Source organism: Kryptolebias marmoratus, linkage group LG6, assembly GCF_001649575.2.
Source record: "Kryptolebias marmoratus isolate JLee-2015 linkage group LG6, ASM164957v2, whole genome shotgun sequence".
In the NCBI taxonomy this organism is placed as follows: Eukaryota; Metazoa; Chordata; class Actinopteri; order Cyprinodontiformes; family Rivulidae; genus Kryptolebias; species Kryptolebias marmoratus.
The window spans coordinates 20659583-20681508 of NC_051435.1; the positions used below are offsets into that span (position 1 = coordinate 20659583).

At 41.4% G+C, this 21926-nt stretch overlaps 3 protein-coding genes across 4 annotated transcripts in view; 1 reads left to right on the forward strand and 2 right to left on the reverse strand.

The window, feature by feature from the left end:
• nmi (N-myc (and STAT) interactor) overlaps nucleotides 1–5086 on the forward strand; it is an 8404-nt gene extending 3318 nt beyond the window's left edge. For both annotated transcript variants that reach the window (XM_017421110.3, XM_025006957.2), the window contains 5 exons: nucleotides 345–516; nucleotides 1065–1171; nucleotides 1359–1545; nucleotides 2812–2915; nucleotides 3791–5086. In XM_017421110.3, coding sequence (XP_017276599.1) covers nucleotides 345–516; nucleotides 1065–1171; nucleotides 1359–1545; nucleotides 2812–2915; nucleotides 3791–3985 — 765 coding nt within the window. In that variant the 3' untranslated portion in view covers nucleotides 3986–5086. The remainder of the gene's footprint in view (nucleotides 1–344; nucleotides 517–1064; nucleotides 1172–1358; nucleotides 1546–2811; nucleotides 2916–3790) is intronic.
• Nucleotides 5087–5795: 709 nt separating this feature from the next.
• crygs2 (crystallin, gamma S2) lies at nucleotides 5796–10340 on the reverse strand. The gene is made up of 3 exons (XM_017421125.3): nucleotides 10208–10340; nucleotides 9799–10041; nucleotides 5796–6209 (listed from the first exon to the last, which is right to left on the reverse strand). The coding sequence occupies exons 1-3, from the start codon at nucleotides 10214–10216 to the stop codon at nucleotides 5937–5939; spliced, it is 525 nt and encodes a 174-aa protein (XP_017276614.1). The 5' UTR covers nucleotides 10217–10340; the 3' UTR covers nucleotides 5796–5936.
• Nucleotides 10341–12079: 1739 nt separating this feature from the next.
• tbccd1 (TBCC domain containing 1) lies at nucleotides 12080–21523 on the reverse strand. The gene is made up of 9 exons (XM_017421100.3): nucleotides 21198–21523; nucleotides 20728–20792; nucleotides 20384–20650; nucleotides 19332–19484; nucleotides 19113–19229; nucleotides 17551–17800; nucleotides 17254–17440; nucleotides 16633–17163; nucleotides 12080–15215 (listed from the first exon to the last, which is right to left on the reverse strand). Exons 2-9 carry the CDS (start codon nucleotides 20788–20790, stop codon nucleotides 15002–15004), a joined length of 1782 nt encoding a protein of 593 aa, XP_017276589.1. The 5' UTR covers nucleotides 20791–20792; nucleotides 21198–21523; the 3' UTR covers nucleotides 12080–15001.
• Between the last annotated feature and the right edge of the window lie 403 nt (nucleotides 21524–21926).

Sequence of the window (21926 nt, forward strand, 5' to 3'; positions counted from 1 at the left end):
AACCAGACTCTTACAGGTTCTTGTCTCTAAACCAGACTCTTACAGGTTCTTGTCTCTAACCAGACTTTTACAGGTTCTTGTCTCTAAACCAGACTTTTACAGGTTCTTGTCTCTAACCAGACTTTTACAGGTTCTCTCTGAGTTAGACTTCTACAGGCTTTTTCTGAATCTCATCTTCATGGGTCTCTCTTTTTGAAAACTTTCAACTTCATAGTCTTTTTGCTTCCTATAGTCTATAGTCACATGTTCTGTATACTGTCTATACTGACATATAAACAGTAAGACTTACATTATTGGTTTTAATGTTCCAGATGCTGAACTAAAATTGTGTGTTTCTTGTTCAGATCTGTGCTCAGATTCCGAACACAGACGTGAGGTTTCTGGCTCCAGCGAAAGAGGACACAGAAGAGTGTGAGGACAGCAGTCAGCTGATCAGAGGAGTGTTTACCATCAGCCAGAGAGCTGCAGTGCTGCTCCGAGGAGGACAGGCACTCATCACCTTTGAGGAGGAGAAAGGTACACCTGATGGTTAAATCTGCTGCTGGCACACAGGAGGTGTGTCTGTTGGTACAGGACAGGCATGAGTGGAAGACACACACTGCAAATATGTACACCCCCCTCTGCATTCCTTTTATTCTGTTGCTTTATAACTAGGGATTTAAATTTATTTTTACATTTAAATCCCTGGGCACATAACCAGTGTGGGAGTCAGAACTCTGCCTGGTTTGTATGTGATCAAACACATATTTCACGTTTTTTTTTTCTGGATTTGTCATTGATTTTTTTTCTCTCCATTAAAATGGAAAAAAAAAAAACCAAATTAAAAAATAATAAATAGAGATTATTCATTATTCTGTAAGTGAGGAAACATTCAGAGTCAAAACGAGATCAGATAATTATTTCATTCATTGGACCTGTTGTTGATCAAAGTCAACATGTTATATATGTAAATATCCAACTTTGTTGTAATGATACCTATAATACACATGTACAGCATTACTTTCTTCTAACTCAAAGCGTAAATGAAATACTCCAACATGACTGCCATGCTGTTGGTCCTCCAGTGGCCTCTAAGATCCTGAAGATGACCAAATGCCAAGTGTCCTGTGAGGGCATCACTTTGGATGTGAAACCTAAAGGAATCACCATGGAAACTCCTGTGAAGTTTCAGGTACTCTTAAATATCTGACACTTTTTTTTTAATGCAACCAAAATGGTTTAACAATCAAAAGAAGCAAATAATGCGATCAACCATTTTGTATTAGTGTTTCTGTTTTGTTGCAAAGAAAGCTTTTATTGACAGATTCCTCGAGCTGGCCACCAAACACGCCTTTCTAATAATGTTTTTATCCTTTTAGGTCCACCTCGATGTCTCCAGAAAGGAGCTGGAAGTGTTTGATATTCCTCCTGCCATGCCGGCGGAGAGGATGAAGGACCGGCTGGAGATGAGTTTTTCTCGACCCAGCAGAGGTGGAGGAGAGGTGGAGAGAGTGGATTACGATGAGAACACGGGAACGGGACACATCACGTTCCTGCATCCTGGCGGTACGTTTAACCAGGTCACATTTTCTGACATACTCATGCTTGTCCCAATCCATGTGGATTCAGCTCCCGAGGTTCCTGAATAGTTCTCTTTTAGACAAATTGAGACTGACCTTGGGATTGATATCTAATTATTTTGAATTATATTTAATTTTTTTTTTTTTAAGTTAATTAGAAGTGAAAACAAGCATTTTGGATTTGATTATTTTTCCTGATAAACACTTACTACAAAACGGAATAATCTAAAACCATCTATCTTATGATTATTCTGCTGCAATTGAAGGGGAATGTCTTGTGTGTGTATTTGTAATGGGTGCAGCATCTCTTGTCTCAGTTTCACACTCCATCTAACTGCACTAGTTACAGTCACTTGGGACTGCCACATCTATCACCACTGCCTTCTTCTGTAGCTTTTCAACCACAAGCTCTGGTTGGTTCACCATCACCTGTTTGTCAGTCTGGATCTGGAAGTCCCACAGTATCTTAGCCCTGCCATTCTCCACCACCTTAGGTGGAGTCTCCCACTTTGACTGCGGGACTTCCAGTTCATACTCAGTACAGATGTTCCTGTACACTATTCCAGGCTATTAAACCAGCAGGGTATCTGATGACTAGCACTGCATATGTGTTGGTGGCTTGGACTTTGTTCTTACCATTCAGCTGGCTCTTCAGGACCTGCCTTACTCTCTTTAGGTATTTGGTTGTGGCCTCATCCTGGTTGCCATTTGTCTGCGGTATACCAATGTACTTGTAGCTGTCTTGGACATCTGTAATGTTGCCTTCAGGTAGTTCAACCCCTTCAGCTGGGATCACCTTGCCTCTCTTGGACACCATTCAGCTGCACTTATCAAGTCCAAATGCCATCCCAATGTCCTTGCTGTATATCCTGGTGAGGTGAATCGATGTCTCGCTCATTTTTGGTATACAGCTTGACGTCATTCATGTAGAGGAGATGACTTATGACTGTTCCACTTTGGAACCGGTGTCCCTAGCTACTCCTTGCAATCATCTGGCTGAGGAGGTTCAGGCCCATGCAGAACAGGAGTGAGAACAGAGCATATCCTTGGTATATGTCACATTTGTTGCTGACTTGTTTAATTGGCTTTGAAGTGACCTCTGGAGTCGTCTTCCACATTCCCACTGAGTTCTCAATGAAGACTCTTAGTGTCCTGTTGATGTGTTACAGCTTCAAGGACTTCAGGATCCATGTGTGGGGCATCGAGTCACAGGCTTTCCTGTAGTCAATGTGTTTGTGTTTTCTGTGTGTAGTTGCTATGAGCCTGGCCATGAGTGGAGAGTACAATGCACATCTAGAGTCCGAAGCAAACCTTAAGGTCGGACCAACATACAAATACGACCTGCAGAAGTTTCAGGTAAGATACAAAACACATGCTTAAAATCATGTTAAACTCGCACACAAAGAAGAAAACATTTTTCAGGTCTGGCAGAACAAATAGTCAATATTATGCTTTTGAATCTTTTATACAAAGAACATTTAGAATTTACCATTTAAAACTGAGCAGCATAAGAATATCCATGATGTTTCTCTTTATTGTAGAGAGAAACAAAAGGCCACATCATTATTATTTGTTACCAGGGCACCAGACCATCCTGTCAATTATGAAAATAATCTTTTACCCTTTGAATTTAATGACGTCCTAAATGAACATACCTAAAGAGGTTTGGTCTATCGACATGGAGTTTATATTACATCTTTAAAAAACAGGTTTCAGACTATTTTTGAATTAAATTTATTTATACTCGCCCAAAAAAAAAAAAAAAAAAAGGATGGAGAATCAGTGGAAAGAAAGACGTATGACAGGAATGAAAGAAAAGTTGTGAGATTCAAAAATAGATCACAATTTTGATTGTGAAACTTGATTTTTTAAATGTTATTTTTTAAAATAAAAATCACTTGTTTACTGATGTTGCCAATGCTGTCAACCAGGGCGTAAGGCAGATCATACATAAATATCACATTTGTAGCAGTTTAACAACAAGGAGAAACAATTGTTTTTTTTAGTTTTTGTTTTTAAGTCCAGAAAATGCAGAAAAGAGTGCAGCAAGCACTGAAAAGTCAGAGATAATGTTAGCGTTACCGGTCATCAATGGGAATGTTCTGACTTTGAAAGAAAGTTGCGTTATTTCACTTTCTTGGACAAACAGTAAGCGGGGCAGACCAAGAGGTCAGGGGTCGTATGACGAGAGAAAGGGGTGTTCCGTAACGCTCCTCTGTTATCGATTCCAGACCTTCTGTGGCTCAGCAAAGCGGACCGTCCTTCTGGATGGCATCAAGGATGTAGAGGATGAGGAGGACTTGCAGGACCACCTGGAAATCCACTTTCAGAAGCCCAGCAACAGTGGGGGTGAGATCGAGAGCATCAAGTACGTCTCCGAGGGGAAGGTTCTGCAGGCCTTCTTCTGCGAAGACGACATGGACTGAAGTCCACCGGCAGCACCTTCTGCAGTTATTGTGAACACAGGCAAAAAGAGCTTCACCCTTTCAATTGATTAAAAACGAAGAATCATTTTCAAATTAAGATTGATTATTAAACGCACAGTATATGTTTGTCGGGCATAAATTAAAGGGATTTTTATCATTCTGGTGTTCAAGGTTCCTACAGGTTGAGTAAGTCTGTAATTTAATGTTACTCCAGAGAAGTATTGGGGGAAAAATAGGGTGTGGAAAACCATTTGCTTTCATAGACTTTCTTACAGTACAATAAAAATCTAAATTTCTAAAAGTTGCTCAAGCATGCAGGATTTTTTTTTTGGTTCTCTGTGTTTAAAAGATGAACAAAATGGTCATGATGTCCAACAGGATAACGGGTCATTCTTTGTTGTGAGATACCTTGGCTGTTCCTTTTGTAACGCCACCAACAAAAATGCTGTAGTATTTAGCTGAAAATAATTTCCGAGCTCATGCTTAAATAAATCTTTTTTTTTTTTTTTTTTAAAGAATTTGGTTAGATTTTCATTTTGGGGTGAGCAATTTGTAAGATTCTGATCCAAAGTAATTTTGTTTGGGGAAAAAGAAAAAACTTTTAGAAGTAATATTTTCTCAAAGGTTGAACTAAAACAGTGGTATTTAAAGAAGAAAACCATATTGCAGTCATAGACTGCTGCTTATTTTTAACATTCGCTGTAAAGCCAACGTAAAACTTTAAGATATGTTATTGTAACGAGGAGGAAGTCCTGCCCATATTCAGTAATTTTGCACAAGCGTACAGAAAATAAAACAGCGCTGCCATACAAACACTGAATTACGGTAAATGTTCAGATGCTTCAAAAGTAAAAATGGCTTAAAAATCAACCAAAAATTTTTTTAGAAACTGAGTCTGGAAAAATATGTAATTTCATCAAAGAAAAGTAAGTGGTACTTGGTAAATAAATGTCATTCCTGTTTTTAAACTATAAAAAACATCCTAATTAATGTTAATTTTTGAAAATCGTTTTAGTTACAAGGTTTTTTTTGTAATAGCAATCATTTGTCTCTGTCACTGGGCTTGTTCTATTTATTAAAGGAACTTCATGCAGAACCAATCACAGGAGTTGTTTCTTTTGTTGTTTTTAACTAAAACTAAATTCATTCAACGGTTTGTGTGGTTCCTCCTTGGCTGCATCATTTAATCACAGACATAATTCTGATGATAAAGACTTTTTCTCACATTTCGCCTGATGATTTTCTATTTTTTTGTTACGTTAGAAGTTAATTATTAGTTAATATAGTATTCCTTTACACCAGATAAAGAACAGGCACTCATTTGGCTAACCATTATCCTAGCCTGGAGGAAGACTTTTACCTCTTCCTCCATACTTTATGCTCTGTGACAGAGGCCACAGCTGACAGGGAACTAACTATTGATGACTATTTGACAGAACATCACTTCAAAGTTAACCGGACTATCCCTTTAAACAAAGATGTTGCCTAGCGTGTAACGCTTAGAGTATATGCTGAAGATAACTTCCAGTACTCTACCAAATTGATTTTTCCTTCTGTGGCGGCCATCTTGAATTGGGCTGACTCCCAGTGATAATCAGTCGTAGGTGTGCATCCATTTGAATACTTTTTGAGAGTTTCATGAAATTCCACCCAGTGGCTCAATATTGCTGCAGACAAACAAATACACACACACACACACATACACACACACACAGACGCTTGGCATTTGGCAGCGAGTCAGTTTTTAAAAGAACGGAGGTTCAAGATGTTCAACAACTCAAGCATTAAAAATCTAAAGACAAGTCTGGGATCTGCTTGCTGGACAGTTTTTTATTTGTTGAGACCTCAGTTCAAAATCACAACATATTCAGAGTCGTACAGAATTGTGACTTTTAATGTCCTGACAGAGCTCATCTAATATGTTGTTGGATGCTTTTCGGTGATGTTTCCGTCACTCGGTGAGTCGCCTGAAGGACTGCACCGCCGCACTGGCAGCCCCCCAGTCACCAGGCTTACAATAATCCCCCTTCTCCAGGAAGTACTGGCGACCGCTGTAGTTGGGGCGCTCGTAGAAAACCCACCAGCCATCGAAGACCTTGCAGGAGTTGACCTCCCTCCAGCGAAACTTCTCCAGGAGAGAGGGGCAGTCCTCCGTGGCCTCCACAGCCTGGCCCCCAAAGTCTGCTTTTTCATACAGCTGCATCTTGTACAGGCTCCCGCTGGTCTGGAGGACGAGATGAGACACGCAGCAAACAAACTTTTAGGTTCTGATGACTATTTTTGCCAAAGGGCAAAGGCACATCCACAAGTGATTAACTTTTGGAGTCAGCCAGATTCAAGATGGCTGCTACAGTCAGCTGAACTTAGAACACACAAACACATCTATAACTCAGCCAGCTTTACAGATATTGAGCTAAGGATTGGCGCGACAGTAGTTGAGACTGATCCCCAACACATATTCTGAGCACGAACAGATTGCTTAAGATCTTTGCTTAAAATGGGATTAACTATTCGGAGTGAAGTCTGTTTATCTGTTGGCAAAATAAATCATGCACCACTGGACGGATTTTAAAGAAACTTTCAGGAAATAATTACTGAATGTTCATCTACAACTGATTAACTTTTGGAGCTGATCCAATTTAAGATGGTCGCCACAGCTAACTCACCTGATACAACACAAAAATGCCTATAATTCAGCCAGTTTTTAAGATATTGGGCTAAAATCTTGTGTAGCTACTGAAAACTTCAGCATTAAGTGTTGGTGTCAATATGAACCACAGAACAGATTTTAATGATACTTTCAGAAAGTAGTCATTGGGTTGACATCTACAACTGATTAACGTTTGGACTCAATCTAACTCAAGATGGCTGCCACCGCTACATGACACTAGCCAACACAAAAATGGATATAATTTTATAGACGCTGAGCTAAAACTTGGAGTAGTTGTAGCTGAGATTGATACACAACCCACATTCTGAGTGACATCTTGCAATTTAGCATGAGATCACGCATGAGCTGATTTTCAAGGTTTGCCCAAAACAGCTACAGCTCTATCATTTCTCAGCAGAAGATGATCTCAGTCTAAAACTCTGGCATGAAGACAGCAGGTGGTATTCCTTCAAGGAATGCTAGGACTTTAATTACGGGAGTTTTGAAGGATCTTTGGTTTACTGGACCGGTCCTACTGGTCTTCTTCTACACTGTGTATTAAAGTAGAGACACCACATCTTCTGTGAAAATGCTGAGTGTTGAATGACTGCTAAAAATCGACTGAGGAAACGAAAACTGAACTGTTAAAATGGAAACGAGCAAAGCAGAGGCTAAAATGAGCAGAACACAAGCTGAATGATAAAAGCAGCAAAACATCAGCAGAACACGAGGCGAGAGCTAAAAGCAGCAGCTAAAAAAAGAACGGAACAGTGCCTACAAAATAAAAGAAGCAGAACCGTAGCTAAAATTTGCAAAGCAGATGCTAAAATGAACAAAAATAGTTGTAAAAAGTAACAAAACAGATGCTAAAGCTAAAAGTGGCAAAACACTAGTCAGATTGGCTCCCTGTGGGTTTTTTTTAGACTGATTTTTAAAATTTATGTTTTGTTTTTAAATCCTTGAATGGTCTTGCGCCATCATTGCTTTCTGAGCTTCTTACCCCTTATATCCCTTCTCGCACTCTCAGATCCTTAAATCTGTTCTTACTTTCCACTGGTGACAGCAGGAGGAGGGCTTTTATGGTCAGGGCTCCTAATTTGTGGAATAAATGCTCTTCCTCTGCATATTAGACAGGCCCCTTCATTATCTTCTTTTAAATCATTAGTTAAAACTTGCTTGTATAATAAGGCTTTTAATATCTGAATTTTTTTGTATTTTTATTTTTCATTTTGTCTTATGTATTTTACTTGATTTGTTTATACTTTTTGTGTTTTATTTGACTAATGTGAAGCCCTTTGTAACATTTGTCTAAAAAAGTGCTGTACAAATAAACTAAACTAAACTAAAAATAGCTATCTATTACCAAAATTGATGCTAACATTAACAAAACTGTAGCTAAAAGGGGCACAACAGTTGCAAAAGCTCAAATCACAGAAACTGTGGCTAAAAAAATATTTCTGAAAACTGCAGCTAAAAGGAAGAACAAGTAGCTAAATGTAGCACAAGAAGACAAAAATAAAGCAGGTATGCTGAAGCAGATTTAAAAGAGAACAATGTTTTTTGAAGAAATTTAAAGATCTCAATGTGTAACTACGGGGAATTTGACTTTAAATAAAGTTTAACTTTTATTTTTAAAAAGTATAAAGATTATAAAAACTAAACGTCACAAGACACTATTCCTGTTTTGATATATGAATGGTTAGCACAATGTATGCAGATGTAATTTGACTGTAAAATACTTAAGGGAAATAAAAACAGGTAAATAATGTGAACACTGATTCAGCATTCCCACAAAAAACACTTTATCCATTGGCTGTTGTCTCGGCTGCTTGCTTAATGTGTTGCCTCTTCATAGTTTTCACAAAGCTGTATACATAAGCAGCTTGTTGCATTGATTTCTGGATGAGAGACACTGCAGGCTGTGAGTCAGTAGCACCACAAATCCTGTATGGGTCACTGACTCAGTCCTACAATCACTGGAAGCATCGACACTCCTTTCTGATCCATCACCAGGTCGTTAGCGGAGTTAAAAACACACGAGGAAATGAAAGGCCTTAGGAGTCCTTAAAGGAATGCATATCACCCGCCGCCTTTTATGCCAGTGATTTAGACTCAGATCATCTTATGTTGAGTTGTAGCTGTTTAGGACAGACCTTGAAAATAACGTCTCATGCAATACTGTGAATTTGAATGACTCTCAGCTACTACCATCTCAAATTTCAACTTAATATCTGTAAAACTGACTGATTTGTAGCCATTGTTGTGCTGGCTAATGTAGCTGTGGGGCCATCTTGAATTAGGCTGACTCCAAAAGTTAATTTGATGAACTTCTAAAGTTAATTTGTTGTAGATGCAGTCCCAATGATTACTTTCTGAGAGATTAATTAAAATTCATCCAGTGGTTCATGACATATGTTGCTATCAGACAAAACAGGGTTGACTCCAAGAGTTAATGCAAACATCCCAAGAAACAAAAGAAAATCATGCACAAGGAGTAAGAGTTAGAGTTTGTCTTGTGAATGACTCTCAGCTACAACCACAGCTTATTTTAGCACAATATCTGTAAAACTGATCGAATTATAGCCATTTTTGTGCTTTCTTACGTTTAATGTCAGTATGCTGTGCTGGCTGTCCTGAATTGGTTTGGCTCCAAAAGTTAATTAGTTGTAGAAGTACACCCATGGATTATTTCCTAAAGGTTTCCATAAAATTCAGCAAGTGGTTCTTGAGATATTTTGCTAACAGATAAACAGATTTGACTCTAAATAAGTAATGGCACAATTTTAAGCAAAGTTTTTCTGCAATTTGTTAGAACTCAGAATATGTGTTGGGGATCACTTTCAGCTACTGTCACACCAAACCTTAGCTCAATATCTGTAAAATTGTCTGCACTATGGCCATTTTTGTGTATTTTAAGGACAGTTGACTGTGGCAGCCACCTTCAATTGAGCTGACTCCAAAAGTTAATCAGCGGTACGGGTATATCCAGTGATTTCTTTCTGCAAGTTTTACTAAAATTTGTCTGGCGGTTCATGAGATATTTTGCTAACAGACAGAAACTCAAACACACACAAAGAGACACGGGCAAAAACATTATCGTCTGCCATCTCCTTTCAGTGGCGGGTAACAATAGAAGCAGTAGCAAGACATCGGGGTGACTTACAAAGTGGATCATCTTGCAGGAGCTGAGGCGATCGTTCAGCCCCATCCAGCGCTGGTACTCAGGGTAGTCCCCCCTGGTCAGGACGTACTGGTAGCCCATGTAGTTGGGCCTCTCGTACACCACCCAGGCCCCACTCTCCACCCGGATGGAGTGGCAGCGGCTCAGGTAGGCGTGGAAATCCAGACAGTCGCTGTCACACTCGTAGCGTCGGCCCTGGAAGTTCTTGTCTTCAAAAAAGATGATCTGGGGCAGAAGAGTTGAGAGTGTGAGTACTCTCTGTGGATGGTTCAGCTTTAAACAAAAGCATTCAGGTAAGAGATTTAAAGACAACATTAACATCTGCTAGAGTAAAACCTGCAGGACACAAGCCCGTCTGCAGCCTCAGACGGGGCTCTAGGCGCCGACTCACCCTGCCCATGTTGAATTCGATGCGTGGTACGGCTTCTGCGATGCTGAGGGATGATGGCGGTGAGATACCCTGAGGTCCTGATGTTGCTCTGGCCTTTCAGTCAGTGTCTTTTATACCTTTCGCCCCACCCTCATTTACAAACAGCAACAGCAAAAGGCGAAGGGGGGGAACAATTGCTTTGTCATGAAAATGAGATCCAAAAATTGAGTCAGTGATTCTAGTGCTATTCAGTTTTTCCAGAAAAGCTAGGGAGGATTACAGCATAATGGCCAGGCACTGGTACCCGTTCACTGACCCCCCCCCCGCCCCTCCACTTCCCTGCAGGCTGAGTTCAGTGCCCACGGTGATTCATGCCAACTCCACCAGCTGTCCAGCTCACTGTGTGCCTTTTGAATGGATCCAGATAAAGCGCCGCGTACCGATGGAACTATTCAGACAGACACCTGTGGCCGAGCGTTTGGAGAATGACACAAATGTCAGTCGTCACGAAGTCTGCTGCCTCAGTTTTTATGACGGCAGTGTGCGTGTACTCCAGGCTGTTGTGAGGAGTTGTCAGATGAATTGCAATTAGGAAGTTGGGATGGTGTGTAAAATGGGAATAAAAGCAGAATGGAGCATAGTAAACATGTCAAATGTCGAAAATAAGAAATCGCACCATAGCTTTGAAAAAAGTACCACTCATGTTTGAAAAGTGACATAAGAGGTTTATTTGAGCTATATTTTGATCTCATATAACAATTGGTTGTTATTTTGAACGAGTCTGAGGGTTTTACGTTCAGCTAGGCTTGCTAGGATTATCTGATATGCACCAAATAGTTGTCCATACTGGACAACACCCAACATCCTCCAGAGTCCAGCTCCATGCCCACAACAGAACCAGCCCTCCTCACAAAACTGTTCAGTCTTGTTTTGTCTCTCCTCTTCCTGTTTCCTCCCCAGCGCACCGAAGCATAAAAGAGGACACTGGCCACCACAGGCTGATGAAACATCTGCAGCAGTTTACTGCAAATGTCAAAGGATCCCAGTTCTCTCAGAGAGCACAGATGACTCTGTCCCTTTCTGTGAAGTGTCTCCATGCTCACAGAACAGTCCAATCTGTCATAAAGCTGAAGACCAAGATATTTATATAGAAGTAAAGATGGGCAGAGGCTCACAAGTCTGCAAAAAATGTGTCTAAGAATAGTAGAACAGTTTCAGATTAATGTTCCTCAATGGAAAATGGCAAAGACTTTGAATGTCCCATCATCTACAGGTCATAATATTAAAAGATTTCAAGTTTCTGGAGTAATCTCTGAACTCAAAGGATGAGGCTCAAGGTCAATTTTAGATGTCTGTAGTCTTCGGGCCCTCAGGTCTGATTCTGTTCTGGACATCACTGATGGACTCAGATCACTGTCTGTAAACACAGTTCACTGTACCATCCACTGATGCTGCTTAAAGCTCTATCAGGGAAAGAAGAAGCCAGATGTGAACACCATCCAGAACCTCTGCTGTCTTCTCTGAACCAAAGATCAGTTCAAATGGACTGAGACAAAGAGGACAACTGATCTGAGGTCAGATGAATCCATACTTGAAGTTATTTTTGAAAACCACTGATGCCACATCCTCTGTGCTTAAAAAAGCTGACGGACTGTGCAGCCTGTTATCAGTGCACAGTTCAAAACCCTGCCTCTCTGATGGTATGGGGGTGCATTAGTGCCTAATGCTTGAGCAGCTTACACATTTGGAAAAGTACCAAAGCAGAAAAGTATATACAAGTTTTAGAACTTTAGAACTACATTAACTAATAGACACCCCCCCCCCCCTCCACACACACACACATACACACTAATTAAGCATCATTCACTACCAAAAATCTTTATTGCCACAGACTTTATTTCAAACCTTTATTATTTTCTATTTGTTCAAAAACAGTTGTGTGCTGTTATAGAGCAGCTACATCAGCAAATGGACATTTTGGAAGTAAACAGCAACTTGCAGGATTTTTTTCAATGCATACACATTCAAAAATAAAGATCATTTAACAGTAAATTTTCTTTCCAAATCTTTCTTTTCACACCAATACAATCGGATCAAATGCATGTGTTAATGCTGTGGTGCACACAAACTGGGTGAAGATTTAATAAATGCTCAGACATACACTTGAGAAAGGGAGGTTCATGAAAAATAATCTGTCTGCAGATATATATATATATATTTTACATATATACATGCAGGTGAGATACTATAAAAGTAAATGGAAGATCTGCAGCGATACTGACCACAAGCTCCTTAAATTCTGTTTAGCAATTCCATGACCTGGTAAGTGCACTACAAAACCCCTTCATACAAAGAGCCATTTCCCTTTATTTTGCAACATTATCTTCAACCACACTTCCAAAAAAAATTGGGACATTGTGTAAAATGTTAATAAAAACAGAATGCAATGGTTTGAAAAACTCACAAGACAGTGTTTTATTCACAATGGAACATAGTCAGTGTACCAAATTCTGAAACTAACAAACTGTACTTGTTTTGGAAAAAAATAAGGTGATTTTGACTTTTAATGGCAGCGACATTTCTAAAAAAAAAAAATAGGAACAGGGCCATGTTTCCCACTGTGTAGAATCTGCTTTTCTTTTAACTACCGTCCATAAACATATTTTGTCTCATTCTTGTCTGATGTTGGATTCTAGCTGTTCAACAGTCCTGGGTCCTGTTTTACTGGATTTTTTTGTTTCAGCACCAAATGTTTTCAGTTGGTGAGAGGTCTGAACTGCAGGCCGGTCAGTTCAGCTCCTGGACTCTTCTACTCTGAAGTCATGTTGTTGTAATGGGTGCAGTCTGTGGTTCATTGTCTTGCTGAAATATGCAAGGTCTTCTCTGAAACAGACATCACCTGGATGGGAAAACACAATGTTCTAAAACCTGTATTCACTTTTCTGTACTGATGGAGTCTTTCCAGATAAGCTGCCCATGCCAGAGGCACTAATGCACCCCCATACCGTCAGAGAGGCAGGTTTTGAACTGTGCACTGACAACAGGCTAGATGGTCCCTCAGCTTTTTAAGCACAGAGGATGTGGCATCAGCGGTTTTCAAAAAGAACTATCAGATTTATATTAATCTGACCTCAGATCAGTTGTCCTCTTTGTCTCAGTCCATTTGAACTGATCTTTGGTTCAGAGAAGACAGCAGAGGTTCTGGATGGTGTTCACATCTGGCTTCTTCTTTCCCTGATAGAGCTTTAAGCAGCATCAGTGGATGGTACAGTGAACTGTGTTTACAGACAGTGATCTGAGTCCATCAGGGATGTCCAGAACAGAATCAGACCTGTTTTTAATGCAGCGTCCTCTGAGGGCCAGAAGATCTCAGAAATCTAATACTGACTTTTAGCCTGTTGTTCTTTAAGCTCAGAGATTTCTGCAGATACTTGAAATCTTTTAATATTAATAACTATAGATGATGGGACATTTGAAATTTCACAATTTTCTGTTGAGGAACATTATTCTGAAATTGTTCCACCATTTTTAGATGGAGTTTCTCAGACTGGTGAACCTCTGCCCATCTTTACCTCTGAGAGATTCAGCCTCTAAAATTGTTCTATATCAAGTTCTCTTTCTGACCTGTTGCAAAATGCTCCTCCAGCTAGTTCCTATTTGTACCACTTATTTTCACAGCCCTTTGTTGCTTCTGTTCCAACTTTTTTTTTAATGTGCTGCTGCCATAAAATTCAAAATGAACTTTTGTTTTTCATTTTTCTTAAAAAAATTGTTTTTAGTTGAAACATCTGATAGTTTTTTTATGTTCCATTGAGAATAAAATATGGGTTTATAAGATTTTTAAATCATTCCATTCCGTTTCTTTGTTGCTGCTTTAGTGAATTAGTGCTTCAAGAGGATATGGCTGCCTGACTGGTACCTTTAATTTTCTACCTCAACATTAAATATTACCCCTTGACCAACTAATTTTGGATCAGTATTTACTTTCTATTGGTCTAAAGCTAAGAATTATTTCTCTTGGGGAGCAAAAGCCGCAATTTTAGGCACACATACTTGGAAAAAAACCCATAAAACAGTGTAAAACATAGAACTGGTGTAGCATATGGTCTGTTTCAAGACAAAAAGTAAAAATGCCCTTCTTGATGGGTGCAAACAGCAGTGGAAGATTTTCTTTTTTGCTGTTAATGTTGTAAAGTTACTGTTTGGATCAACACTTCAGGATGCAAATCAGCTTCGTACAGGGCACAGACTGTACGTCACAACGGTGTAGTAAACAAGACAAAACAATAAATGATGGCTGACAGATGTTAAACAAATGGAAAATAACGTTGCTTTGTGGTAGAGCAGCAAACTGGTGCTTAAAATGTCCTCATCTTTAACCAGTTTCTAACTGGCAGCAAAAAAATGGTCAAACTGAGATTATCTTTTGCCTTTTTCTTTATTTTTAACAAAAAAATAGAATTTCTATCACCAAAAGTTGTCAGCCAGGACTAAACCCAGACCCACACAGGTACCGTTAACTTCTATGTTTTTCTTTCATATTTACTTTTGTTAAATCTTGTCTCAAAAATCGTATGTTTTTCCAACACCCGTACTTGTCCTCTTGTCCTGTGGAAAGGACATAGCTGCTTTTGCTTTACAGCAAACGTTTGATGGACACACCTGGAAGCTGTGCTAAAACCTGGATCAGCAGCTCCACCCTTGAACTGGAACAAGCTGCAGACCACATGCTGCGCACAGTTCCGTGCCGCCTCGGGTCACAAACTACAATGATCCCACCGAAAGGATGCCGTGAACAGAAGGAAAGCCAAAGGTTCAGCAGGCCATGGGGGACTGTCCCTCCTCTGGTGTGGTCCTTGCATGTGTGGCATCCTCGACTTGGCTGGGGTCTGTCGCTGCACCGCCGGAGTCCTTCGGCGAGGTCGTCGTGGGCGGGATCAAGCTGTCGAGTTCCTGTCGGTGCCCGGTTTCCAGAAGCCACTCGTGGAACTTCAACTCCACCAGCTCCTGGAACTGTCGCTTCTGCTCCCTGCAGACGCAGAACATCCAGGAGAAACCCATGACAAAATAAACACAAACAGCACAAAAAGACAACAATCAAATGATTTTCCCCTCATCTGACAGCATCCCATCATAGGTTCATGGTGCTGACAGTGAAACCCCCCCCCCCCTTTTACTTCCAGTTTCTGTGACAATGAAGTGAATGCTGAGTGACTTTGATGGAATTAGTTAAAAAATGAACTGTGACCCGTGCTGGCAAAATGAGTCGGAATTTTTGCCAGAACTGAGATTTGTGTAAGAACGAGACCATAAAGACACCATGTAGTGATCCTAGTAACTAAAATAGCGTCTAATCTACCTTTAAATCAAAGTTTTCTAACAGGTATGTCTTCAGAAATAATTCTTTTAATTTTCCATTAAACTGATCATTTTTTTTCTAGTGCCAGGAAATCCCTTTGTATAATGTTTGGGCTTTCCAGCTTTACATATATGGCTGGAAATCCCGTTGACATCACTCCAGACCAATAAAAACAGAGTTTTCCAACTGGCACTCACCTAAACAAAACTAGCTTGTTGCCAGGTGATAAATCCCCAATTTGGAACAAATTGTGTGTCATTCTGAAGCTTTTACGATGGAGAATTTGAAAATAACTCAAAATTAAAAAAAAAAAAAAAAAAAATCCCCATTGTGACAGCACAGGTGCTAACTGTTAAACTCAAAACAAGCAGAACAGAAGCTAAAAATCAGTGCAAAAGTAAAACCTCTAGCTAAAAGTTAAAACTATCAAAGTGTAGCTTTGAAGTTTAAATCGACAAAACGGAAGCTAAAAGCTACGATTAGCGTAAGGAGACAAAAATATCAAGCAGGCAATGATTTTGAAGGAATTGAAGAGATCCAAATATATTCCAATGTAGTCATTTTTTGTAAATAAATATACATATTTCAAAAGGTATAAAAGAGCACAATATATGGCAAATCTAAGGTTGTCGCCGTATCAGTGAGCGCAAGATAACAAAGGACTGCAATAAATCCTAGGCAGTTATATTTCAAGTAGCACGCTGTCATATATTTGGTGAATCCGACAGGCTCCCACTGGCCTCGATGTCCACACCTGGTTTAGGTGATATTGATGTCAAAAAAAGTGAGAAAACTGTGGATTTATCACAAATTATATCAACACTGCAATAATAAACAGTTATATCACACATTGCAGGTTTTCCTAAAGTTGTGTAGCCCTCCTGCACACTAGATGTTGTGATATATAAAATAGTTAAACATAGCACTAAGTAAGCAGGAGTAGTTGGATCACAAGGAAGAAACTATAAACAGGAAAACAATAGTATAAATGCTGAATCAGCTGATGCATCTGCACCATTAATAACAGACAAATGAAGTTATTCCACTGGTTACTATTTGGAGAGACGAGGGCCTCTTTGCCACTCACTTGCTCAACTGGGCCTCCATCACCGTTTTCTGCCAGCTCTGAATTCTCCTCTGCTTTTCGTCCAGCGCTGCCTGGTACTCGGGGGGTAGGCCGCCGGGCAGCTCGTACGTGTCGCCCTCCATCTGGAAAGGCACGGCCAGAGTGTTAAACTCAGCCGGGGGCAGGAGGCGGTAGCACGCAGCATCCTGGCCGGACGGCGGGTTGGGCGGGGCATTCGCCAGGCCGTCCGTCCCCAAAACCAGGGGCTGGTCCCAGACGTTGGGGACCACGGCGAGCCCCACGCTGGCCATGTGGTCCTCCAGCGAGGGGTAGAAAGTGTGGAAAGGACCCAGGGTGATGTCCGAGTTGCCAGGCAGGAGCAGCGGCCGTGTGGGGGTCAAGGCGTGGACGGTGCATTGAGAGGAGGCTCCAATCGCGACTCTGCCGGCCACGCACACCACACGCATGTTCTGGCAGCTGCAGATGTGGACGCAGGTCTGGACTGGACCCAGAACCACTGTGCTGTCACGGCATTTATCGACACTGACGGATCTAAAAGGAAACGCATACAAAAAACTACAAATGAGCTATAACCCCCAAAAACAAAAACGTTCTACATCTGTGAACAGAAACGGACGATACCTGAGAGGAGACAGAAGGTATATGAAGGCATCGGAACATCTGTGAATTTTTATATTGGCCCCGGTCAGCTTGTCTGACGTTTTAGCCAGAGTTTGCTTAAAGACTTGGGACATCAGCACCATCTTACTGCCAGGTGGAGCCATGTGGGTGTTCCTGGCTATCTTGGCTCTCTTCATGGCCCCTTCCACTGGAATGCACAGACAACAAGCAGCCAATCGAACGCTTGTTCACAGGCAGGTACATTAACAGGTGCAGACTGTTACAAGGCGCCAATGCTAGAAGATTTCTCACACACACCTTGTTGAGCCCAGGCTAGCTTCTTCCCTGAGCGGAGGCAGGCGGTCATCCCGAAGGGGTTGAGGGCGAGGCTGCGCTGGAGGCAGGAGAGGAGCTTGCGCAGGGTGAAGGAATGGCTCAGCGGAGAGTAGCCAGCTTGCGTTTGGAGATGACCCTTGGTCAGCAGCCGGTGGACAGGCTGAACGGGTTTCCCATGGCCAGCCGAACCCTCCAGGAGCAGACCCAAGCTCCGCACAGCCTCAAGGGATACCTGGGGAAAAACAAATACGGAAGGGGATTAGCTACAACGCATCAGGTTTGTTCTGAAGAGACATTTTAATTTCATCTCATGCAAGATGTTTACACACACTCATCATTAATCTGATTGAATTGAATATAGCAGAAGCCTGCACATAAATCAGCAGCTGTAGACAGTGATGATCACCAGCAGGAAGTTAGAAAAAAAATAATTCAGACAACAACTAATTTGAATGGACACAGTGTGTAAAATGCAATGATTTGGAAATCTCATAAACCCATATTTTATTCTTAGTTTAAACATTTGATGTGTTTGCTATATCATCAGAGAGGCAGGCTTTTAAACTGCACAGGCTGGATGGTTTCTCCCCTCTTTAGTTTTCCAAATAAAAAATTCTAATTTGGATTCGTCTGACCACAAATTCAGAATGATCCTTTTCCTTAAAAAAAAAAAAAAATCATAGTTTAAACATGTGATACGTTTCCTTTGTTCCATTGGGAATAAAATACGGGTTTATGAGATTTGCAGATTAGCGCAATTTATTTTTTATTTTACACAACGTCCTAATTTTGTCAGAATTGGGGTTGTACAACAAAAATCGCTTTTGGTAACTAAGTTTATTGCTTACTGCAGATAAAGAAAAAAAACATTTAGAACAACATGTAACAGCCATTACTCATCCTCAGGTCTCAGGAAAAAGCTCCTCAGAGAGAAGCCTTCTGCAGGTGGAGCTGTTGTCAGGATTTTCTTTTTTTAAACTTTATTCATCTTCACAAACAATTACTATTTGGAGATGCCATGAATCTTTATGGAATTTGATTCTACACAACATATTTAAAATGGTAGGGGCTTTAAATGTTTGCTAAGCTGCAACTTCATTGTCACTAAAAGTTTTATCAACAGGCATTGAAACGGTGTCAAACACATATTCTTTGTTTGTGCTGATATCAGTTAGCTTTTTATTTGTGTTTGTAACAATGAAGATAAATAAAACTGGGAAAAAACAATATCCTGACAACAGCACCACCTACAGAAGGCTTCTTTCTGATACCCAAGGATGTTCTAAAATGTGCACCGTAATCCATGTTGGACTTTTTAGACACTCAGCAGTCAAAAACCAAACCTCTCCTTCTTTTTTTTAATGCTATTTCCAGTTAAATACAAGGATATTAGTCTTGAGAGTGAAATATGTTAAAAACAGTTAAACGAGCAACTAAAAGTCAGTATCAAAAAGGTATTCAAAGGCTGTGAGAGCTGCAGATTCACGCTAATTTTGTATTACAGAAAACGACACTCCTCGCTCGCTCTCACACACTGAACAGACCTGGCAGTCTCTCGGAGCATGTCCTGATTGTGACAGCTGGCTGGGCTCCACCAGCAGCATCAAAATGTCTGCCAGGTGACTTTGCATGAACGACAGGTGGGCCTGATCGTCCCAGTTCTACGGATCAAAAACAGGAAATGGAAGGAGACAGCATGTGAGACGTCAAAAGGACCGGGAGCGTTCAGATTACTGTAGCTGCGCGGCGTCAGAGCAGGTCACCTTGTTCTGAGAGCTGGGCTTGGCCTCCCGTTCTGACGGGGAAGGGGAGCGGCGATTGGGCCACTCTTCACCAATCAGGGACGTGCGCAGAGACACGCGGTTCAGCTGCTGGACGTAGAGAAAGAGGAGGAACTGCAGCGTATCCACGGACAGCTGAAGACAAAAAGAGTTGTTCCGTATCAATGCTCAGCCTCTCTTCGAAGCTGGGAGCAGGGTTACAGTCAGCCCGAGGGAAAAACGCAACAATAACACAGGAGCTATAAGCTCGTACCCCGACCTCAGCAGCTCCTGCTTCGGCAAACTTTGTGCTAAATAACCTGTCTTACATCAAACCGTCCAGCTCATTCAGGAGATACGAGCCATGACTTCTGGTTTTTGTAACAAAATATTTAACAATATTTCCAAATATTTTCTTTACAGAAATACTTTGAGAGCTCCTCAAAGATTGTTCTTTTTGAAATCTGCTTCAGCATACTTGCTCTACTTTGGCTTCGCTACCGTTCTGCTACTTTCAGCTTTTAATTACTGTTCTGCTATTTTTAGCTTTTAGCTACTGTTCTGCTACTTTCAGCTTTTAGTGATCGTTCTGCTACTCTTAGCTGCAAATCTGCTACTTTTAGACAGCCTTTTGCTTTTTTAAAGCTTTTAGCTAGCCTTTTGCAACTTTTAGCCACTTATAGGCACCCTTTTGCTACCTATAGCAAGCCTTAAGCCACTTAGAGCCAACGTTTAACCACTTGTAGCCAGTCTTTTGCTACTTTAGCTAGCATTTTGGTACTTTTAGCTTTCAACTAGCCTTTTGATACTTTTTGTTTTCATCTGGCCTTTTGCTACTTTTAGCTTTTAAGTATTGTTGTAATAGTTTTCACTAGCATTTTGCTTCTTTTATTTTGTTTTATTGCTTTTATTTTGCTCCTCTTTACTTTTAGCTAGCGTTCTCCTTCTTTTAGCTTCAAAACCTAAGTTTCAGGTACTTCAGCAACCTTCAGCAGTCCCTCGGCGCTCAGCATTCACCCTGAACTTCCGCGGAAAACACCTTTCCTCCAGTTTACCTTGTTCCTTTGGTGGTCCAGCTCGCTTTTGGAAGCGCACTGGGACAGGCACTCGGCTCGCTCCAGCCTCTCTTGCGGGGTGTGGCCCACGAGAAGGTCGAAGGTCTCGAAGAGGAGCCAGGCCATGTCCTCTGGGAGCAGCAGCTTCCCGCAGGCGATGTGTCTCCACATAGGCCAGCTGAGAGCAGGGAAGCAGCCGTCTCGTGTTCGCACGTAGATCGCCATTTTCCGAAGATAGTGGAGGCTGAGTTTGGAGGAAGGAGCCACCTGTCATGACATTGACTCTAGTTAAACGAGAACACTGGCATCTCGTGGACAACCCCACTGAGCCTGAGTGGATCTACCTGCAGGGCGCCCAGGAGGAAGGGTTCCATGCGTGGCCAGATGTTCACACCGTCTGCCTCCATGTCTGAACAGAAAGAAAACAAAACAGCTTGTATTTATTTATTTATATAGCACCAATTCACAACAGAAATCATCCCAGGGCACTATACATGGGGATTTCAAATCCATATCCAGATTAAAATCCAGTTCAGATCCTATTATAATGCAGCTCATTCACTTCACTATAATCCACAGTTTAGTTTGTTTCTGGATTCTGCACAGTGTCAGTAAAGACGAAACTTTCAGTCCACAGAACAAGTGTCTTCTGCAGCAGTGCTCCTGTCCCGGCAGGTGTCCATGTTGGGACAGGAGCTTCTGTTTCAATCTTTAAGTCTACTTCTAACAGGAACAAACACAGCCAAGCTCACTTTCGGTAGCGCAATATAAACAAGACAACTTTCCCGCCCCAAAGAACTCGGGCTGAAGTTACCTTAGCTACAGCCGGTTAGCAGGACCGACGCTGTTCTCGCCGCCAGGTTCTGCTCTGCTGCGGGGAACGATGCGTTCCGTCAGGAGGGACCGGGAGCAGACCTGGGTCACGGTCTCACCGGGGGAAACGCAGACATGTCGGAGGACGTTTTTCGTTGTCACTCATACACTTACCTGAATCTTGTTCTTCCTGTTTTGCCGTCCTCTCTTCCCGACATCCATTGCGAGCGGCTCGCGCTAACTGCGTGCGCTGTTCTTTTTAGTAAGCCGAGCTTTGATCCGGGTAAAAGAGCGGCAAGGGAGGAGTTTAACTCTTAAATGGAGGGTAGAGCGTTTGTCGGCGGGATGAGGAGTCGCCTTAAATCAGTCAGAGCGATCCAAGTTTATTATGTCATCAACTTAGATATGCAACAGAAACATTAAAGTACCAAAAAGCACTTACTGGTTCACACAGAGTCTGCAGTTCATCATATTCAGCAGGCTGACTTTATTCACTATATTCGGATCTCTTGGCGTCAACATAACTTTATTTTGTTTCTATCAGTCACGGGAACGAAGCGGGCACACGCTGGTCTCATCCGCTGGAACAGACGGGGTCAAACGCAAACTCCGCCCACCCGGCGGGCCGCTTTATCAGCCGGGCTACAAATGGTGTGCACCCACCAGCAACGATAATCTGCGCGCCTTCTTTTTTACTTTGAAAACCTCACGAATATTAATGTAGCTTTAG